At 28.6% G+C, this 18,929-nt stretch overlaps 1 protein-coding gene across 7 annotated transcripts in view; it reads left to right on the forward strand.

Annotated features, from left to right (window-relative positions):
• The window catches only part of LOC129969372 (retinal-binding protein-like), a 58,636-nt gene that overhangs the window by 11,221 nt on the left and 28,486 nt on the right, over nucleotides 1–18,929 (forward strand). For 3 of the 7 annotated variants that reach the window (XM_056083920.1, XM_056083923.1, XM_056083919.1), the window contains one exon: nucleotides 15,778–15,808. The exons of 1 other annotated variant lie outside the window; for it this stretch is intronic. In XM_056083920.1, the coding sequence (XP_055939895.1) occupies nucleotides 15,806–15,808 (3 nt within the window). In that variant the 5' untranslated portion in view covers nucleotides 15,778–15,805. Of the gene's footprint in view, nucleotides 1–12,584; nucleotides 12,825–15,777; nucleotides 15,809–15,833; nucleotides 15,899–18,929 lie in introns of those variants that run through there. 3 more of the 7 variants (XM_056083921.1, XM_056083922.1, XM_056083926.1) reach the window with 3 other exon arrangements.

Genomic DNA, 18,929 nt, shown 5'->3' on the forward strand with positions numbered 1-18,929 from the left:
TGACTCTTTAGTTATTACTAGACGACGGAAGTTCGCACTTTCTATCTACATCCCAATATTTTTTTTTAACTCGATTAGAAAAAAATTAATTCACTTTGAGAAAGAATTACTCGACATAGTTTATAAATTGGTAATTAATCAGAAATATTAACATCAAGTAATGTGAAGAACTTCAATGTCAATCCTCACGAAGAAAAGAAATAGTGGAAATGTGATTCCCTAGACATTTTTTGTACACTGAAACGGCGTGTTCTATATTTAAATTTATTATCTAGTTCAAAGAAACAAGTTTGCATTTTTGGGCCACTTTCACTTAAACTCGCTGGATCAAAAATTTGATATAGATCTAGAATGTTCATTTGAAGATTTAATATTATTTGTCTCACTTGCTGCGTTTTTAGAGATGTTTATATATATACATACAAACAGAAAAAATAAAGCAATATCTACTAAATCTACTAAATATCTACTAAATGATTATCTACCCACTAAAAAGTATACTATCTACTAAATGATTATCTATCCACTAAAAAACGTACACTGTCTACTAAATGATCTATCCGCTAAAAAAACATATACTATCTACTAAATGATTATCTATCAACTAAAAAACGTACACTGTCTACTAAATGATTATCTATCCACTAAAAAACGTACACTGTCTACTAAATGATCTATCCGCTAAAAAAACATATACTATCTACTAAATGATTATCCACAGAAATGTATACTATCTACTAAATGATTATCCACAGAAATGTATACTATCTACTAAATGATCTATCCGCTAAAACGTATAATATCTACCAAATGATTAGTGTACTAATCATTTAGTAGATAGTGTACTAAAAATGTACAATATCTACCAAAAATGAAATTATGCAAAATTAATCAACCATATATAAATTTGATATGAAAAAAAACTCATATAATTCACCAATTCAGTTTAATACGTTTTGATTTATCGCATATGTGCAAGATAGACAGAAAAATAAACCGTAAACTTTTTGATCGATTTATTATACAATCTGTGACATACAATTGAGCATGACGGATTAATTTATTCAATTAATTATTCAAATTTTGAATCACTGCTTTCAGATACAGGCATAAACAGTTTGTCTTCGAGTAGAAAGATTTTCTTGCAATTTGTCAGAGATATGAAATTTTCTTCTAAATACTGCGTACTAAATTTGAATCTGAGATTTTATTGCATGCTTGAGCTATTGTGCTCACAAACCGTCAGTTATAATTCCAAACGTATATTTTTCGAACTCAAATAAATCCTTTTTTTACCTTTTGCTCTCAGAAAAAGTAATTCGATTCGATGCATAATTATTCATCTATATATAATTGTATATATAATTGTTTATACAATTATCTATATATATATATATATAATTGTTTTAAGTTGAATTCTCATGTTTATTTAATTATTTAATTTACATCTTCTTGATATTCTGCAGGTATTTTTAACAATCAAAATAAATAAATGAAACGTAAAAATAATGCACCATTTTGAATGGTGAGTGAGAGTCATTCGAGCGCAAAGGGTTAAAGATCGTAGTGTACAGTCAAAGCTCACTTAACGGACACCTTGAATAAAGAGTGATTCACGTAACGTCCGATTCGTATAACGATTGGCGAAGAGACACCGTGATGTCACATGCTGGATTAGTTCGTATTAGTCTGTCTTGTTTGGAAAAAATCGTTTTATCTAGAAAGAAAAGATTTTGACCACACATCTTAGTCCAGCGTATCTCTTAGAGAGTTCGCATGTGAAGCTTTAAGGTAGGTGAAAACATTGAAAAGTGAACGTTTTTTTGCAAAATCCTGATTTTTTAAAATTTAACATTCTTAATGTCCGAATAAGTTTCTTTATAAAACAGTTAGAATTTTGTTTCTAAGTCTATTTTTGTGAAGTTACACTGATTTTTGTATTTTCATTTTCATAGATTTTAAAGTTATTTTACATCTTTAGATGCCGTTTTCTCAAATTCTTGTCTTTAGTAGAGTTTTCTTTCGAAAAACCTCATAAATTAAAATCTAATGCTCATTTTTTGTTCCAATTTGGTATAATAGTTTCTAAATGTGTTTTGCAATTAGGAAACAAGTAGTCTATTCAGTTAAAAGTACTTTATAGGTGTTTTAGAGCTTCACAAAGTAGAAAAAAACAAGAAAAGGGAAAAAAAATTGAACATTACATGTTATTTATTAATCAGACCTCAATATTTAAAGAATGGATAGAAATACAGCTTCAGAAACTATTAGTTCTATTAGTTTCAGAAACTGGGTAATATATATCTTAGTTATTATCTGCAAAATGTTAAGCAAATAATTTGATAAATCTCTATATTAGAGTTTTTTTTTTTTTTTGCTTTAATCCTTTTTTTTATCTAAAAACTCTTCTTTTACGGTCCTCTTTTTTCCACGTTTTAAATCTTTAGCCACTTTTTGTATTTTTTGGTTTTATAGATGTTTTTTTAATCTTTTTTACACACATATTCAAAAATATAACTATTTTCGAACGTTTTTCAATCCATTCATAAAAATCATCTCGTATACAATCGACGAGATTTTGTCTCTAACTAAAATTAATGGAATTAAAATTAGAGGTGAATAGAAACGATATGGATGAGCTGGTGTAAGAATATAGCCAGAACTACCGATATGCTTGTGAAAACGCATTCTGTGTCACACCAAAAAGCTGCAGAGGAGATTTAGTCAGAAGTGGTATGAATAATAGACTCATCAGAGCAATAACCTTTTAGTGATATAAGGGAGATGCTGAAAGTGTGGAAAATTATTGCATCGTATATTACGAAGCGTCACCCTAATAATGCTGTGACTACACTAGCAACAAATTCTTATAATGATAAAGTTGCTTCTTCTTTTAGCCAAATTTTGAAATGTAGCCTAAGATAAATGTCTTTAGATAATTCTCTTATAAAAAATCCTACATTATAAATAATAAATTACATAATTATATATTAGTATTTTTTTTTTCGGAGTGGAACCCGTCGTTCTATTTTTTTCACATTATGAGTAAGATTCTAGAACGAATTATGCTTGTTTTGGCAGATTCTACTCTATAATATTTATATGCTTCATATTAAATGCCCTGATATGGTAAAAGTAAATGCCCTTACTTGCCATGCTATTAACAGTAAATTTTAATAATTAATAGCATACTTAACAATGAAAATTCCATTTTAAATGAAGATAAAAATGTTATTGGTAAACAGTTTAAATCTGAAATACATCACCGCATGAAAGAATATATTCGTTGTGTTTGATCTTGAAGTTGAGATAAAAGTTTGTAATATGACATAAACATGTATTTTCATCTATTATAAATCACAATTTTATAAATTTATGCTGCTTTTATCATAATATATAAATTCAGCAAATATCTTATCTTCTACTGATAACAATAATTTAAAGTCCATTTTAACATTTATTCTCAAAGAGAGTGAACACTCGATATTAGGGAAAAATATTCATTCATATATTTATTCAATTTGTAATGCAATATTTTTAACCTAGCAGACATTTTTATCCTAATTATTATTCACTGCTCGTTTGCGTTATTGTAATAAGTCTGGCTTAATGCGTGGTTCAGAATAAAAAAAGAAAAAAGGTTATAAGACAGAATTAACTCCTACCAGGAAAGAATAAGATGAAAATACAAATGGAAATAATATAAAATACGTAATACAAATCACTTTAATATAATAAATAAAGAGTAAAAATAATATATTTACAATAATAACCTAAGCAAAAATAATCCAATAAAAAACAACTCAGATTTAAGCATATGACAATATTTGATTTTTTTTTCTTGGACTACATCAAACAGCAGATGTTTGTTACATTAATTACTATTAACTGATTTGTCAAACTTAAGGCTAGCATATATGCAAGCTTTCAAAACATCACATCATAGTTGCTGAAGATATATCGTATCACCTTGATATCGTCAGTGTTTTTAGAGCGGTTTAAAATGAACACTTATAATTGTGTTGAACTTTAATTTGCGACTGTTATTTTAAATTTCCGATAAACAACAAAGTTATACTTTGTTTTGTGTTCTTTTAAAGTCCTGCAAAGTTGAGAAATAAATTAATAAGAACCTGGTATATCTTCTTTCCACTATGATCTCCCAGGATTCTATTGTATTTCGAAGAGATGCCTGAAAAGTTGGGATATTCATTTATAAAAATTTAATATATCTTCCTTCTATGATGGTCTACCAGACTCGTATCTTTAAGAGATGCCTACCAGACTCGTATTTTTAAGAGATGCCTAAAATTTGGGACATTCATTTATAACAACCTAATATATCTTCTCTCTATTACTGTGAAAATTTGGGATATCCATTTATAACAATCTAATATATCTTCCTTCCATTACGATTTCCCAGACTCATGTCGTATTTTCAAGAGATGCCTGAAAATTTAGAATATTCATTTATAACAACCTAATATACCTTTCTCCCATTATGACCTCCCAGGCTCCTGTCGCATTTTCCAGAATGCCTGGAAATTTGGGATATTCATTTATAAAAACCTAATATATATTTCTTCCATTATGGTCTCCCAGGCACCTGTCGTATTTTCAATAGATTTCCATAAGTCTAAGCTTAATCAAGGATTTATGAGTCCAATGCTAATATCTGTTTCTTGGTCAAAAGTTGCCCGTTTAGCCAAAGAATCGGCTATTTCATTGTCAATATACCTATAAGGAAAAAGTTAACAGAATTCATTCTAGATCGGCATACAATAAATCAACATTTGAAAGTAATTTGTAATAAACAGTTATGCTGACAATGATGGTGTGAAATATTTATGGGTAGAAAAGAAGGTGTGCGATTTTAAAGGAAATAAATCATAAGGCAGATTCAATGCACGAAGTTTCTACGCGTGAACAGAAGTGTGTTTTTCCCTTTTACGTATGATTAATCATTAACATGTCAACAATTATATAATCAAATGAAATAGATCGTTTTCCTTGTAGTTCATAATTTGTGTTGAGGAAGCACAGCAATCTTATGCTCATATGAATAACAATGAGTGCCTATTTGACACATGAAGTGTGATTTTTATCAACATTGTTAACTTGTCCATTAACGTTGTCGAACCACAATACTTCTTACAACTGTTAACAGAATTTAATTTTCCTTCTCTTCTCTTTTATTTTTTTCCTTCATAATATATGTCAAATTTCCATACTGAGATTTCATTTTCCTAATGTATTTAAAATAAAAATATCTCTCTCTAACCACAATTCAATTAAGAAATTCTATTGCTGTTTCATAATTCTCTTTCAATTCATACAGCATGATTTTTTAATTATTTTCATTCAACCTAGTCAAATTGCTGCACAATCAGTGACTTTAATTACTGAATTTTTTTTAACGTCAACTGCCAATGACTTTCTCAATCTAGAAGTGAAATTCCAGTGAATAATTTTAATTTCAAATGCGTAAAATATCCATTTCAAAAATATATATAAAAAATAAATCCATTGGAAATTTAATTAATTATTCATTTCAAATATATTGACTCATGATAAAAAAATATCATAATCACGCTCATTAACACAAGCCTCAATTGAATAGAAAAAAGCACCGAATATAATTTCATACCCTAACATTAAATCATTACATAATCAATTAGACACAAAATTACAACAATAAAAAATTTAGTAGCAATTACCATGCATTAGAATTACAGCCTTCCCCTAAACATTGGCCTTCTAGAGAAATTTGCAAAATTCTTTAATCATAATAATTAGCAATTGCGTACTTATAAATAGTCTAACCGAATTCAAAATTCCGAATGCCATTAGACATGATATACCATATTCATCATAATTCGTTAGTTTGAAGAGGTGTGAGACGCGTTAGGATAGAACCTGGGACCTTTGGATTAGCAGTCCAGTAACGATCCGATTATGCTAAAACAGCTGTTCGGGCAGAAGCGCTGTTACTGGCTTATATGCGATTCACCACAGTACTCTCCTTCCAGTGAGACGAACGATATGGCGTTGAGTGGTGATATATTGAGTAGTAGCTGTTGTCTTAATGGGCCGTACCATTAAGACAACAGCGCCAAGCGTTATGGCGAGAGTTTGTGGGAGCCGATGCGCCAAGTGTGTCTGGCGACTTTGGGGTTGCTGCATCACGTGAGTCTGACGATTTTGCTGCGCCAAGTGAGTCTGGCGACTTTGGTTGCGGGTAGATGGCGCCACAACAGCTGTACGAAGGTTGAAGGTTTAGCGGCCGAGGTCACCAATTTAGCGGTAAAGGACGCGTGAGGATAGAACCTGGGACCTTTGGGTTAGCAGTCCAGTAACGATCCGATTATGCTAAAACAGCTGTTCGAGCAGAAGCGCTGTTACTGGCTTATATGCGATTCACCACAAGTTCTTATACCTTGAACATACTACATCCAAATATGAAATACATTTTTATATACATTTTTAGCTAATATAATAATTCCTTTCTTCTTATAAGAAATGGTCTTTATACTAAAAAGAAATTGCTTCCATATATTGGACGTGGATAGAAATTAGTCAATTCTTTATTAATTAAATTAATTATAATTAATTAATTATTTATTAAAAACAGGCAAGGTTAAATGTGCAATTTTGGAAAATGCAATAATTCACTTCCTGTTATAAGAAATGGTCCTTATACTAAAAAATCATTTTCTTTAATTGCATGTAGATAAAATGAAAATTAATTAATCTTTATTCATGTCCATAACGAAAATCATCATTTTTTAGTGAGAATTTTCTTTAATTGATAAAAAAAAATTCCTGGCCAACGAGTAATTGGTTTAAGTAAAAAATTTCATAACATCTTTTTAGGTCCAACATGGGCAACATCCCAATTGTACAGGGTGCTTATAAATGTGCATCCCAACTTCCCAAATCTGTTAAAAGAAAACAAAATAAAGTACAACCTTGTTGTTTATCGGATATCAAAAATAATAATTGAAAGTTTAAATTTAACACAGTTATAATTGTTCAATGTGACCCTTCTAGAAATACGAAGAATACCTAGGCAGTATGATAACTTATCCTATAATGTTTTTTGAGTTCCTGGTTTAAAGCTTTGAAACGATGCAGATATACGCTTGTGACAATATTTGATTTTTTTTCTTGGGCTACATCAAACGGTAAGACGTTTTTCCACCACTATGAACTGACGTTGACAAACCTAAGGCTTGCATATATGAAGCCTTTCAAAGCAATGAAGAAATCTCAGATGGATTATCATTTCGCCTTGATATCGCTAGTGTTAGAGCTATTTATATTGAAAACATAATTGTGCTGAATTTAAATTTGCAACTGATTTTTTTTAAGATCCGTTGAAGAACAAAACTCTACATTGTTTTGTTTCCTTTTAAAACCCTGTTGTTTTTTCTTATGGCACTTGCTACGGACAAGCCCGCTGTTCGAAGACAGCCGATGTAAGCCTGTGGGGGAGCGTCTGTTGTTTTTATAGTAGCGCCAACAAGGGCCAAGAGTACGACTTATCTACTCACGCAGCACTCATTCGCTTGCACAACCCCTTTTTACAGGAGGGCACATTCACACATCTCACAGATAGAACAACGGAAGAACAACCATTCCCAAACCGGGACACCCAAATCACGGGGAAGACGCGCTACCCCTATGCCAAGATGCCGGCTTTTAAAGCCCTGAAAAGTTAAAATATCCATTTATAACAACCAAGTATATCTTCTTCCGTTTTGTTTCGCCAGGTCTAAGCTTAATTCAAGATCTTGGTATTCAATATTAAAACTATTTCTTGATTAAAAGTTGACCGTTTAGTCAAAGAATCAGCTATTTCATTGTCAATATACCTATAAAGAAAATAGTTACACATGATTCATTTTAGATAGACAGAAATTTTCGCCTACAATAAACCAAACATTTGAAAGCAAATTTTAATAGACAGTTATGCTAACAATGATGAGGTGAATTTCTATGGATAGAAAAAAATTGTGCGTTTTTAAAAGAAATAAATTATACTTGATTGAACGCACGGCGTTTTTAAGCGTGAAAAATAGTGTTTTCCCCTTATGATAAATCATTGACATGTCAACAATTATATAATCAAATCGAATGGATCGTTTTCCTTATACTTTATAATTTCTGTTGAGGAAGGGTAACAATGAATATGCTCATATGAATAACAATGAGTGCCTATCTGACACATAAAACGTGATATTTATCTACATTGTTAACTTGTCCTTTAGTATTATCGAGCTGCAAAAATTCTTGCAATTGTTCCCAAGATTTAATTTTCCTCCTCTTTTTTTCTTTTTCGTTATAAAGTATGTCAGATTTCTAAAAAAAGATTTCTTTTTTCAAAACAATTAAAATAAAAATCCCTTTCTTTAACTACTATTCAGTTAGGAATTTCTATTGTTTTTGGAGTCGTATATCAATCACTTTAACAGTAATGAAATTTTGCATAATTCTCTTTTATCTCGTAAGCAACATTTTTTAATCATTTTCATTCGACATTGACACATTTTCTCCTCTATCAGTGACTTCAATCGTTCAATTTGTTTGGACTTCAAATCCAAATATCTTTTGGAAGCTGCAAGTGAAATTTCGGTGGACAGTTTTAGATGCAAATGCCTAAAACAGGCAAAGTTAATCGGACATTTTTAGCTAATATAATAATTCATTTCTTCTTGTAAGAAATGCCCTCTATACTAAAATAATTATAATTCATTAATTCTTTATTAAAAACAGGCAAGAATAAATGTACATTTTTAGGTAATGCATTTATTCACTTCCTTTATAAGAAATGGTCCTTATATTAAAAAATCATTTTCTTTAATTGCATGTAGGTAAGATGAAAATTAATTAGTCTTTTTAATTCTAATTCACGATTCTTTAATTAAATGTAAATAGCTAAAAACCATGATATATTTTAATTATTCATTTGGAAAAATTTGAAATCTATCGACATGACATATAATTCTCAAATATCATTAACAATTTTAATAATAATTTAAATATAAAATTTTGCAGAGTGTTTCAAAATGTATGACACACATTTTAAAAGACGATGAAAGGCATATACTTACGATCAAATCACTATAAAATGGTATTGACTCCAGCAGAATAATGTGTATAGGTTGCTAAAATGCTATAAGGTTGCCAGTTGTCCCCATCTCTCACATTTAGATTTATCTTATTTAATCAATATCCCTATTTACTCTATCACTATTGAGCAATTTGTTTTCTAGGTTTCAACTTTTGAATTTTCCATACAAAGAAATATTTGGTTCTGTCATTAATGAACGTCGATAAAAAGTTTTATTATTATCAACCTACTTTTAACCATTTAAAGTAATTTTCAATTAAATATAATCATTAGATTTCTTTCATTTTTTATGTCATTTTTGTATTGCATCGCTTCAGGACATAATAGTACTAACCATATCACCATTCAATATATGGTTGGAAATCAAACAATGATAGCCTGAACAGTTATTTGAGTGTTTTCTAGATGCATATTTTATATCTTAATTTGCATACAAAATTTTTATAGCATTGCTATAATTTGCATAAAATGAAGTATTCTGTACATTGTTATTAATTTCTCTTCAATATCTATTGGTAGTATCTTTGGTGCTTAGAGGAATACCAAGGCGGTATTCCGCTTTTTCGGGTGTCACAGTAGATATAGTATCTATAATCTAAACTTTGAGTGTCTCAATGTCTTCAACTGGCGTTGCAAACTGCACTCTGTGTAATCTCCAAATTGACACTGAGCAGTAATGGTCGAACAGGCATGGAATCCAAGAACATATTAAATTTTTTCCTTGGTTGACATCCCTTTAATAACAATCGAATGTAAAATCACTATTTCTGCATTACTTACTCTGCATGTTGGACTAAAACAGTATAAAAATACTACAATTCCGTGAAAAATTTTTACAGTATTATTTTCAATCGTTCTTTTAGAATAATGTTTTGTAATACAATTAAAAAAAAACTTTATAAGCACCTTGAATATCATAAAGCCAAGTTGAATTTATAAATACAAATTTTTACTTATGTTATAAATCGTCATCTGTAACCATTTGGTCCATTCATATTTATTATTTGTAATAATTTTAACAATGTTGTTTTTAATGAGCAAATAAATTGAAAACGCTATTAATATTTTATTTCTTACTAATAACAAATTTAAATGTAGTAAAAAATAATTTCCAATGGAAAGAAAATAAAGTGTTATTTTTTTAGAAGAATAGCAGATAAAACTGGAAATTAAGTAACTATTTTGTAAAGAGAAAATTTTAGCTGCTTTTCTTTTTGGACGTAATGCAGATACTTCCAAAAAAAGAAATACCAAAAATTATATAAGATGCAAATACATCCAATACAACTTCTAATAAACAAACTTATGAAATAGAATAGCAACAATTTTAATTTAGATTATCATGAACTCAAAAATTTGTTGGTATATCAAATCTAAAATTAACAGAATCGTAAATTAATTATTCGTGAATACTTATTGAATCCACTGGTATCAGTAATAACTTATCAAAGATCGATTTCAATTTCTGGTTATATTATTGAAGCAAATCGAAATGCATTTTAATTTTAAGTAAAATTATCATTAAAATGGAAGAAGGCGATTCTTATAAGTAAAACAGTGCATTGATGTTATCATTCGAACCAATATTCATGTAATATTTAAACGATAATCAGATATAATCACAAAATTTCACTGAACATATACATTTTTGTAGAATAATAATAATAATTCTACTGGCCATCATTATTTAAATGCTTTTTTTATGTAATGTCTCATTATCTCTTTTCTACTGTTAATATCAATGCCTTTTATTTTATAAAAATATTCCTTCGACATGTGTAATTTGAAATAATTAAAAAAGAAAAAGAAATGCGTAGAATTTATTTTAATATCAATGAAAAGATTATTTTCCGCATTCTAAAACTTTTAAGGAATTGTTTTACGCTTTAAAAGAGTATAAAATTTTTAAAGCATAAGAATTAAAAAAAAATGCCAATATTCTATTTGGCATAATACATGATATAATTTATTTTCGAAAAAAAAAAGTGGGGGTGGGGGATGGTTGGGAGAGAAAGACTTTTTCTAATATTGAAACATTATCGAAACAATGTTATTTCTCATTTCTGAACCTAACAATCATCTCTCAACAGCATGGTGTTTTATTCTTCGTTCTTTTCTTCCTGTTAGGAGGAAACGACTTTTAGTGACCTTGAAGCGACACTAGTAGTAAATGGTGACCTTGCCGCGTCGGATGACATAAACGGTATTCTTGCTCCGACGATAGCGTCTGTTCAATAAATTTACTGATTTACAATAATAAATTATGAGCGCTACATGATACTTTACAAACCTACTTTAATATTAATAAAACATAACTTAAGTAGCATCTTTGGATTAAAAAAGTAATTTTTTTAATCTAAAATTTAATTTATTTTTTTTTAATTTCAAAACTTTTGCATACTTTTTAATAAAGGTGTTATTTCAGAGAACACTTTCCATGACATTGGGTTACCATAGTTACGAAATATTAACTTTTGGCGTGAATATAGCATTCTTGATCCTTGGCGAGTTTTTTGGAAATTAATCCCTGGCATGTGTTTAATAGATTTATAGAAATCGAATTTATGTTTTAGATGATTTTTACCTAAATTGCTGAAATAAAAATTTAACGCAGAACTGCATTTGTGGTCACAAAATCACATATCCAATTTGATATATTTAAATTGCATTTTTTTCGTTATGGCGTTTACATGTTTCTGAAAGCCCCTTGTTGGATTTCGCTCAAAAATATAATAAGTGCCTGCACTACAGATGTTAAATCTCTGTACAGAATCTAATTCATGTATCTTTCTTCGTTTCATATTGATCGTGTTAACTAATATTCGAACAGCCGGACATACAGACTTCTTCTGAATGTAGTTTACTTAAAATTTGATTGAATTCTACAATACTGGTCTACATATCGTATACCAAATTGCCGTATGCCATATATCGTAAAATTAAAAAGAGAGAGAGAGAGAAAAGAAGAAGAAGAAAACCTATCACAAAGCGGTTTTGAATTATCTTTGCCACAGCCAGACATAGTAACAAAAATGCTTTTTTCCAATTCAGGAAGGCCTAACATGGAGTTTCACCAAAATCGGGAGTTCGAATTTTTTGACTTTCTTGACTTTCTTTATATTCTCATACTTTATATTCGCATACCATATTTCGCATATAAGAAAGTAAAAAGAGGTAAAGATGACCAAAATTTGATTTAATTCTTAATAATTAATTTTTTAAATTTATAAAATATTAAATTAAATTACGTTTCAAAGTCCATATCTTCAGCATCTAGAGAATATCTGCAACAAATTTGGTAACTCTAAGTTCAACGCCCTGTTACATATAGATTGCTAAAACTTAGTGAAAGACAGACAGACTCTTCGTCTTCATAATATAAGAGATAGAGGGCTCTTATCAGAATTCTATGATTAAGATAAGCGACTTAAGTATTTGCTGTAAATACTGACATATATTTAAGAGAACGCGTTTGAAAAGTACTCGAAACTGATCGCTGTAGCTTGAATACAGATAAATATTTTTTGGTGCGAAAGGAGAAAAAGACGTGTGTCCTACTCTGAATTATTTGAAGCTTTATCCTGTACTTCTAAATAAGGAAAAGGGTTGAAAAAGAGATAAAAGAAATAATTTCCTTCGCCGGCATATAGAACGAGCATTTTTTCAGGAGACAGCCTTAAACTTTTATCTGGTATGTTTAAGTATTTTAATATGAAATATATATATATATATATATATATATATATATATATATATATATAGTCAAACTAATTTTTAAAAAAATATTGAAATATTGAAAATTACTAAATATATTTCAAATATTGAAAATTACTAATATATATTTTATTTATATTTAGTCTGTAAAATTATTTTATCAATTATAATATAGATCTCATAGCCAGCGAAGAATTTATACTCTATTCTATTCGATAGTGGTAAAATATGAAATTCATTATTACTACAATTTATGGAAATTTTAACATCCCTTTTTATTATTAGGAAGATTTTATAGAAATGATGAATTAAAAATACTGATTATACAATTTAATTTTTCGATTCATTAAGGACAATATTTGGCAAAAAAATATAGTTAAAAAATAAATTATTTATTTAATATATTTGAGACGATGATAACTTTTATTTTATGTTTTCATTTTATTCAATTTATTCTGAAATAAAAATTAAACTGATTTCGAAAACGATATTAAGTGTAATTGTGATTTAATTTCAATAATTCTTCTTACCACTGTGGAATACATTTTCAACACTATTTAAGTAATCCACAGAACATAGATACGATATGCCAATATATATGCACGCATTCGAGTCTTTAATGTATTTTAAATAATTAAAGAAAGAAGCATAAGCTTAAAAAAACGTTTAAAATATAGTTAGTATTTAAAAGTGCAATTTCACGAATTTTATCATTTTCTTATTTCCAAAGTTTACTAATATTATTATAAACACGGATAATCTCCCAGATTGTTTAAGTAGATTTTAAATTCCTCCCTGAAATCAATTGTCTATAATCTCGTGTATTTTCAAGTGTTTTTATAAGCCTTCGAAGAATGGGTTTTGAGGTAGGTGATTGTGTTGAAATATCAATCTTTTGCGAGAATATCAAACATATTTTCCATTTAATATTCTTAACTTCTGAAGAGTTTTCTATATTTAACCTTTTGAGCAGTTTCTGAATATGTTCTTTGACAATTTTTGTTGATCAATATATTTGTATAATACACGTTTCAATGTTATTTTACATTTTTGAATGTTACTTTATCAAATTTTAAATTTTGCTAAATTTTTAGACGAAACACTTAATAAATTAAAACCTAATGCATACTTTATGTTCAAGTTTTGTATAGTAAGAATTTTCAGATAAATTTTGCAGTTTTCTGAACTAAGATTAAGAAATATGTTCTTTTAAAAATATTCTACAGTTGTATTAATGCTTCACAAATAAAAAAAAAATATTAAAAATTTCTTGTTTTTAATCAGTCGAACACCAATCTTTAAAGATAATAGCCTATTTATTTGATCAGAAATTAAATAATAACTTTCTTAAGCTCTCTGTAAATCTTTGAACAAATCTTTTGGTAAACTTTCAAGATAGAAAGCTTTTACCTCATACTTCTTTCTTTTAATCAAAAACCAGAAAACACACAAACATTTTTTCCATGATCTAAAAAAATAGCTTTGGTTTTAAGATATATTTTTCTTAGATGGTTTTTTTAATCTATTATAAGCAAAAATTCAAAAGTATAAACATTTCATAGCATTTTTAGAAAATAAAATCATTCCGAACGTAATCGCATATCTTAATAAAATTACTGATGATTTCAATAAGTCATCGAAAAATATCAGAAACCACAATTTTGTTTTTGTCAATCGGCGCTGAATTTTGTTTTCGTCAATCGATGCAAGTTGACACATTTTAAGTTGTACATGATTGTTATAAATTAAATTCACTAATAGGATGCTCTAGAGCCACTTCTATGGTAACAAATGAAATAAAATTTCACAACTATGTAATATAAATCTTTTAGTTAAAGTATGTGGTAAAATAGGTAAAGTATATAATATTCTCTGTGGGGAAAAGAAAAAAAACCCTTTTTTATCCCCTTTATGTGCTAATATTGCACTAATATTAAATGGGTAAAATTAACTATATAAAATAATCAAAAGTGCATTAAAGTTATTTTTAATTTTTTTTTTTTGATAGAAGAAAAACTTAATTGCTCATTTGACTATTTCAAATTTTTTAAAATTAAACTTAGTTCTAAATATTTGTTGAAAAACGCTTCATCAAATAAGAAAGTAAGGTAGGTAAAAAAAATGTTGCTGAAGTTATTTTTAAAAACATAGTCCCCCCCCCCTTAAATAGTGGTTTTCTTTTGCAATACTTGTTGAATTCAGATTTCCTTAAAACGTCCTTTCACGCAAGATCATTTTAATAATTTGTTATTTTCAAACAATCTCTACCCCCCAGGATCACTAGAACAAACAAAATGCCATATTTGGCAGCAGTTTTATATAATTTTTACATTTATTTTTATTACTTTCAAAATGATATCACTCGATCTCACTGACTTGCAGCCTCACATTTTCTGTCCTTTTCGAGTCATTACGAAAATAATAAGTAGAAGAACAGCATGAAGGAAAATGTGCTGTAAATGAATGGAATGTGTGATTGAAAATAATAGAAGCTTCATTCAATAGGCGTAATATTGTTTTTGTTTATTTTTCACAGGACAGATATGTTATTGTTTTGTTTGTTATCGCTGATTGTATGAAATTATCTTTCCTTTTCCGCAATTCTAGGAATCGTAGATTCTGTTGTAGAGCATTTGAAATCAGTGAATTTTATAATTTTAAAAATAGTGAAATAAACTTTCCTTAATTTATAGAAATAAAACTGCAAATGTTGCCTTATATATTAGAGCGTTATTTCCTGAGGATAATCTCATTTAAAAAAGAATTATTTTTAACAGTAACCAACACTTACATTGCATAGATAAAAGTGAAATATTCTTTCGTTTGGAATCATTGAGCAAGCTCTGAAGCCATCTAAATAAACAAACTGATATGATACTGTATTTTTTTAATATAAGAGGAATTTAATATAATGATTTCATTTCTTTTAGAATTTGTGGAAAATTGGAAAGACTAATAATGGTAGGTACATTTTTTTTTCTTCTAGTTTCTTGATCGTCTGCGGAAATTGCAGTTTTTGTGGTCCATAAAACTTTGCAAGAATTCTGAATGGTGCTTTTCTAACATTTTAAAAACATAATAGTTTGTATATTAAGAAACGTAAGCTTCAAATAACGTGATTACAAGAAAGGCATATGATCTGAGAGATCACTGCTCCTATTATGAAATAAAGGGTGTCCCAAAATTAACGCAAGATTTGAATTTGCCAAAATTCATGCAGTAAAGTTTTGGAATTCCTATTAAAAAAGAAACATTTGACACCTGATAGTTTAAGATTAATATAAATGGCGTGTTACACTATAGAACAACGTGATTTAACTGTTGGACACTGTTTGAAAAATAATTAAAGTCAGCGATAGAACATGACAGAACAACGTGTTAATGAAAGATTTCAATTAAATAAAAAAAGTTTTTTTTCCTGTAAATTTTTATATTTTTATTGAATCTTAAAGAACACAGGATAGGGTTATGTATGGACTAACACATAGTGCAAATGACCGCCACGGCTTTGCTAGCACATACACACTTTTTTGCTAAATTTCCCATGACCATTTTGCATAAAAGTGGCTAAATTTCGTTGAATGGTTTCAAAGCGGTTGAATTTCCTCCTTCAATTCACGCGGGCTTGCGGACTTATTGGCATAGACTTTTGATTTTAAATAACCCCATAAAAAGATATCCAATGGTGTTAAATCACACGATCTAGGGGGTTTCTTAAATTTTAGAACTGTGGCCGCCAGACCTTCATTATTTTTGAAACAATGTTCAACAATTAAAGCACGTTGTTCTACAGTATAGCTTTTGTTTTTACTAACCTTAAACTATCAGCTGGAATGGATTTTTTTTAAATAGAGGTTGCCAACACTTTATTGCACGAATGGCGGCAAATTGAAGTTTTAACTTCTATTATTTCACCACGGGAGTCAGAGAAAAAAGCGGTAGGCGATGATCTTCTATAAAGATCTACATCGCGATAAAAGAAGAAACATCGCGAAGAGTAAAAGGACCAAAAAATTTTCCCTTCAATGATTTTACTAAGTGAATCTGACAGGAATTTCTTTTACACTTGTTGATTTAGGCAAGGAAATTTCAAGTATCTTTGAAAAGTATGTGCGAATACCTAGGAATTTGTATCCCTTCATTCCCGGTATGGGAAACATGGAATTAGCAGTTTCATTAAGTGCCCATTAGAATTGATTAAATAAAAAAGTGGGAATTAAATAATAAGATAACATTTTAGAATGAAATTAACATGGGCTAATCTAAGATAAAAATTAGGAAATTAATAACAATTTAAATTATGTAAAAAATATCATTACACACACACACACACACATCTATATGTGTGTAAATGTATGTACAAGCTAATGTTTTTTTTTTCGATTTTAATGAAATGGAGCACTACATTTTAGGACACGCATGTTCATCGTAAGTTTTTAAAATTCAAATGTTAATTACAAAAACAAACCTTAGTTATTTATTATACAAATTTTAGAAATTTACAGTAGTTCATACTCAAACTATTTTTTTTAACAAAAATGATTTTCATGTCATCTTAAAAATTACCTTTTCAATAATATTAATTTCATTTTCGTATAATGTATCTCTAATTTACCAATTATTTTGAATTTAATTTGATATAAATCTGCAAAATATTTCCTAATTGGTGTGATGAAATTCAAATGCATTTCATTGCTACATCAAACCCTAAAATCGAGAAATTTTGCAAATATAGAATACACAATAATACTCAATACACAATTTCCAATACGATATACACAATAAGATAGGGAATCGCTTTTATTAGCTTCAGAGTAAAATTTTCCCTAAGGTTGTATTCTAGAGTATGCATTCTTTTTAATTTAGAAATAATATTTTTCAGTATTATCAATCAGAAAAGGATAAATTTTAATTAGATTCATTTCATATTAATAGGTTTACAGCAGGAAAGCCGATTTTCCGAGCAAACAAGCTGGTCGCCAAAGGCAGCTAGTATAAAATATTTCAAAATGAGAGAAATTTATAGATTTTTATAGGATAATGTTTTCAAATTTTATTATATTTTTTTTCTAAAATACGCATGTAAAAAATAAGTGTGCACAGAATGAAACCTATGTAAATACCATACAATCCCATAATCAATGATTATACCCCGAGCCCGAGATAATTTTGTGTTATTAATTTGTATTTGTCTTTCCCAAAGTATCTAGAAAGTTTTGTTTTCTGTTATCATTTATTTGGATTCATTATTTATTTATTTATTTGGATATTTCAAGAAAACTTTCCTGATTTTTGTATAAATGTTGACCAGAAAATAGAAATTTTTCCACTGTATAAGGAAATGAGGGCTTTTTATTAACAAATTAATGATTTCAGGCTTGCATTCTTTCTGCAAATAGCAATGCAAAAATTAGACTGCTGACTGTTAATCTCACGAGCTCATTTTGTGAATACATTAACGAGCGCTATTTGGGTAAATGTAGCGTGGTTTATTTTTCCTATTTAATGTTTGCTTATAAGATAACTTTGAGTTATTTAATCAGGTTTATCTTTGTGGAAACCTCCCGAAAGTTGTAGTTTCATTCTTTTTTACTTAATTGGATATTTCTCAAAAACGTTTTCGATTTCGCTCAAGCACGTGATGTTGCTAATGGATCTTACTTCATTGTGAAGTCATTTATAACAAAAGTTTATATTTCTAATGAGACAGTGTTTTGTTTCATTTTTTTCAGTCTTTACATAAATTGGCGAATTTGCAATAAAATACAGCTTAAAACGTTATCGCACTAGAAGGTTTAGAATTTGATATTCGAATTTCCAATTTTTTCCTTGATTAAACTGATAGCTCTTTGCTAGTATAATATCAAAATATTATTAAAAACGCTATGTACCAAATTTCATCTATCAGTTTTGCATTTGTGTTTTCGAGCTTCCACATTCACCTACCCATGAATAGAAAAAAAGAGAATCCATGATTTTATAAATTAAGTTTTAAATCAAGTGAAAATCTATAATTCCGGTATAACATGCCGTAGTATACTCCATTTAAAAGTGTTTCATCCCAGCAGTTTGGATTAAAAAC

The sequence above is a fragment of the Argiope bruennichi genome, chromosome 5, assembly GCF_947563725.1.
Source record: "Argiope bruennichi chromosome 5, qqArgBrue1.1, whole genome shotgun sequence".
Lineage (NCBI taxonomy): Eukaryota > Metazoa > Arthropoda > Arachnida > Araneae > Araneidae > Argiope > Argiope bruennichi.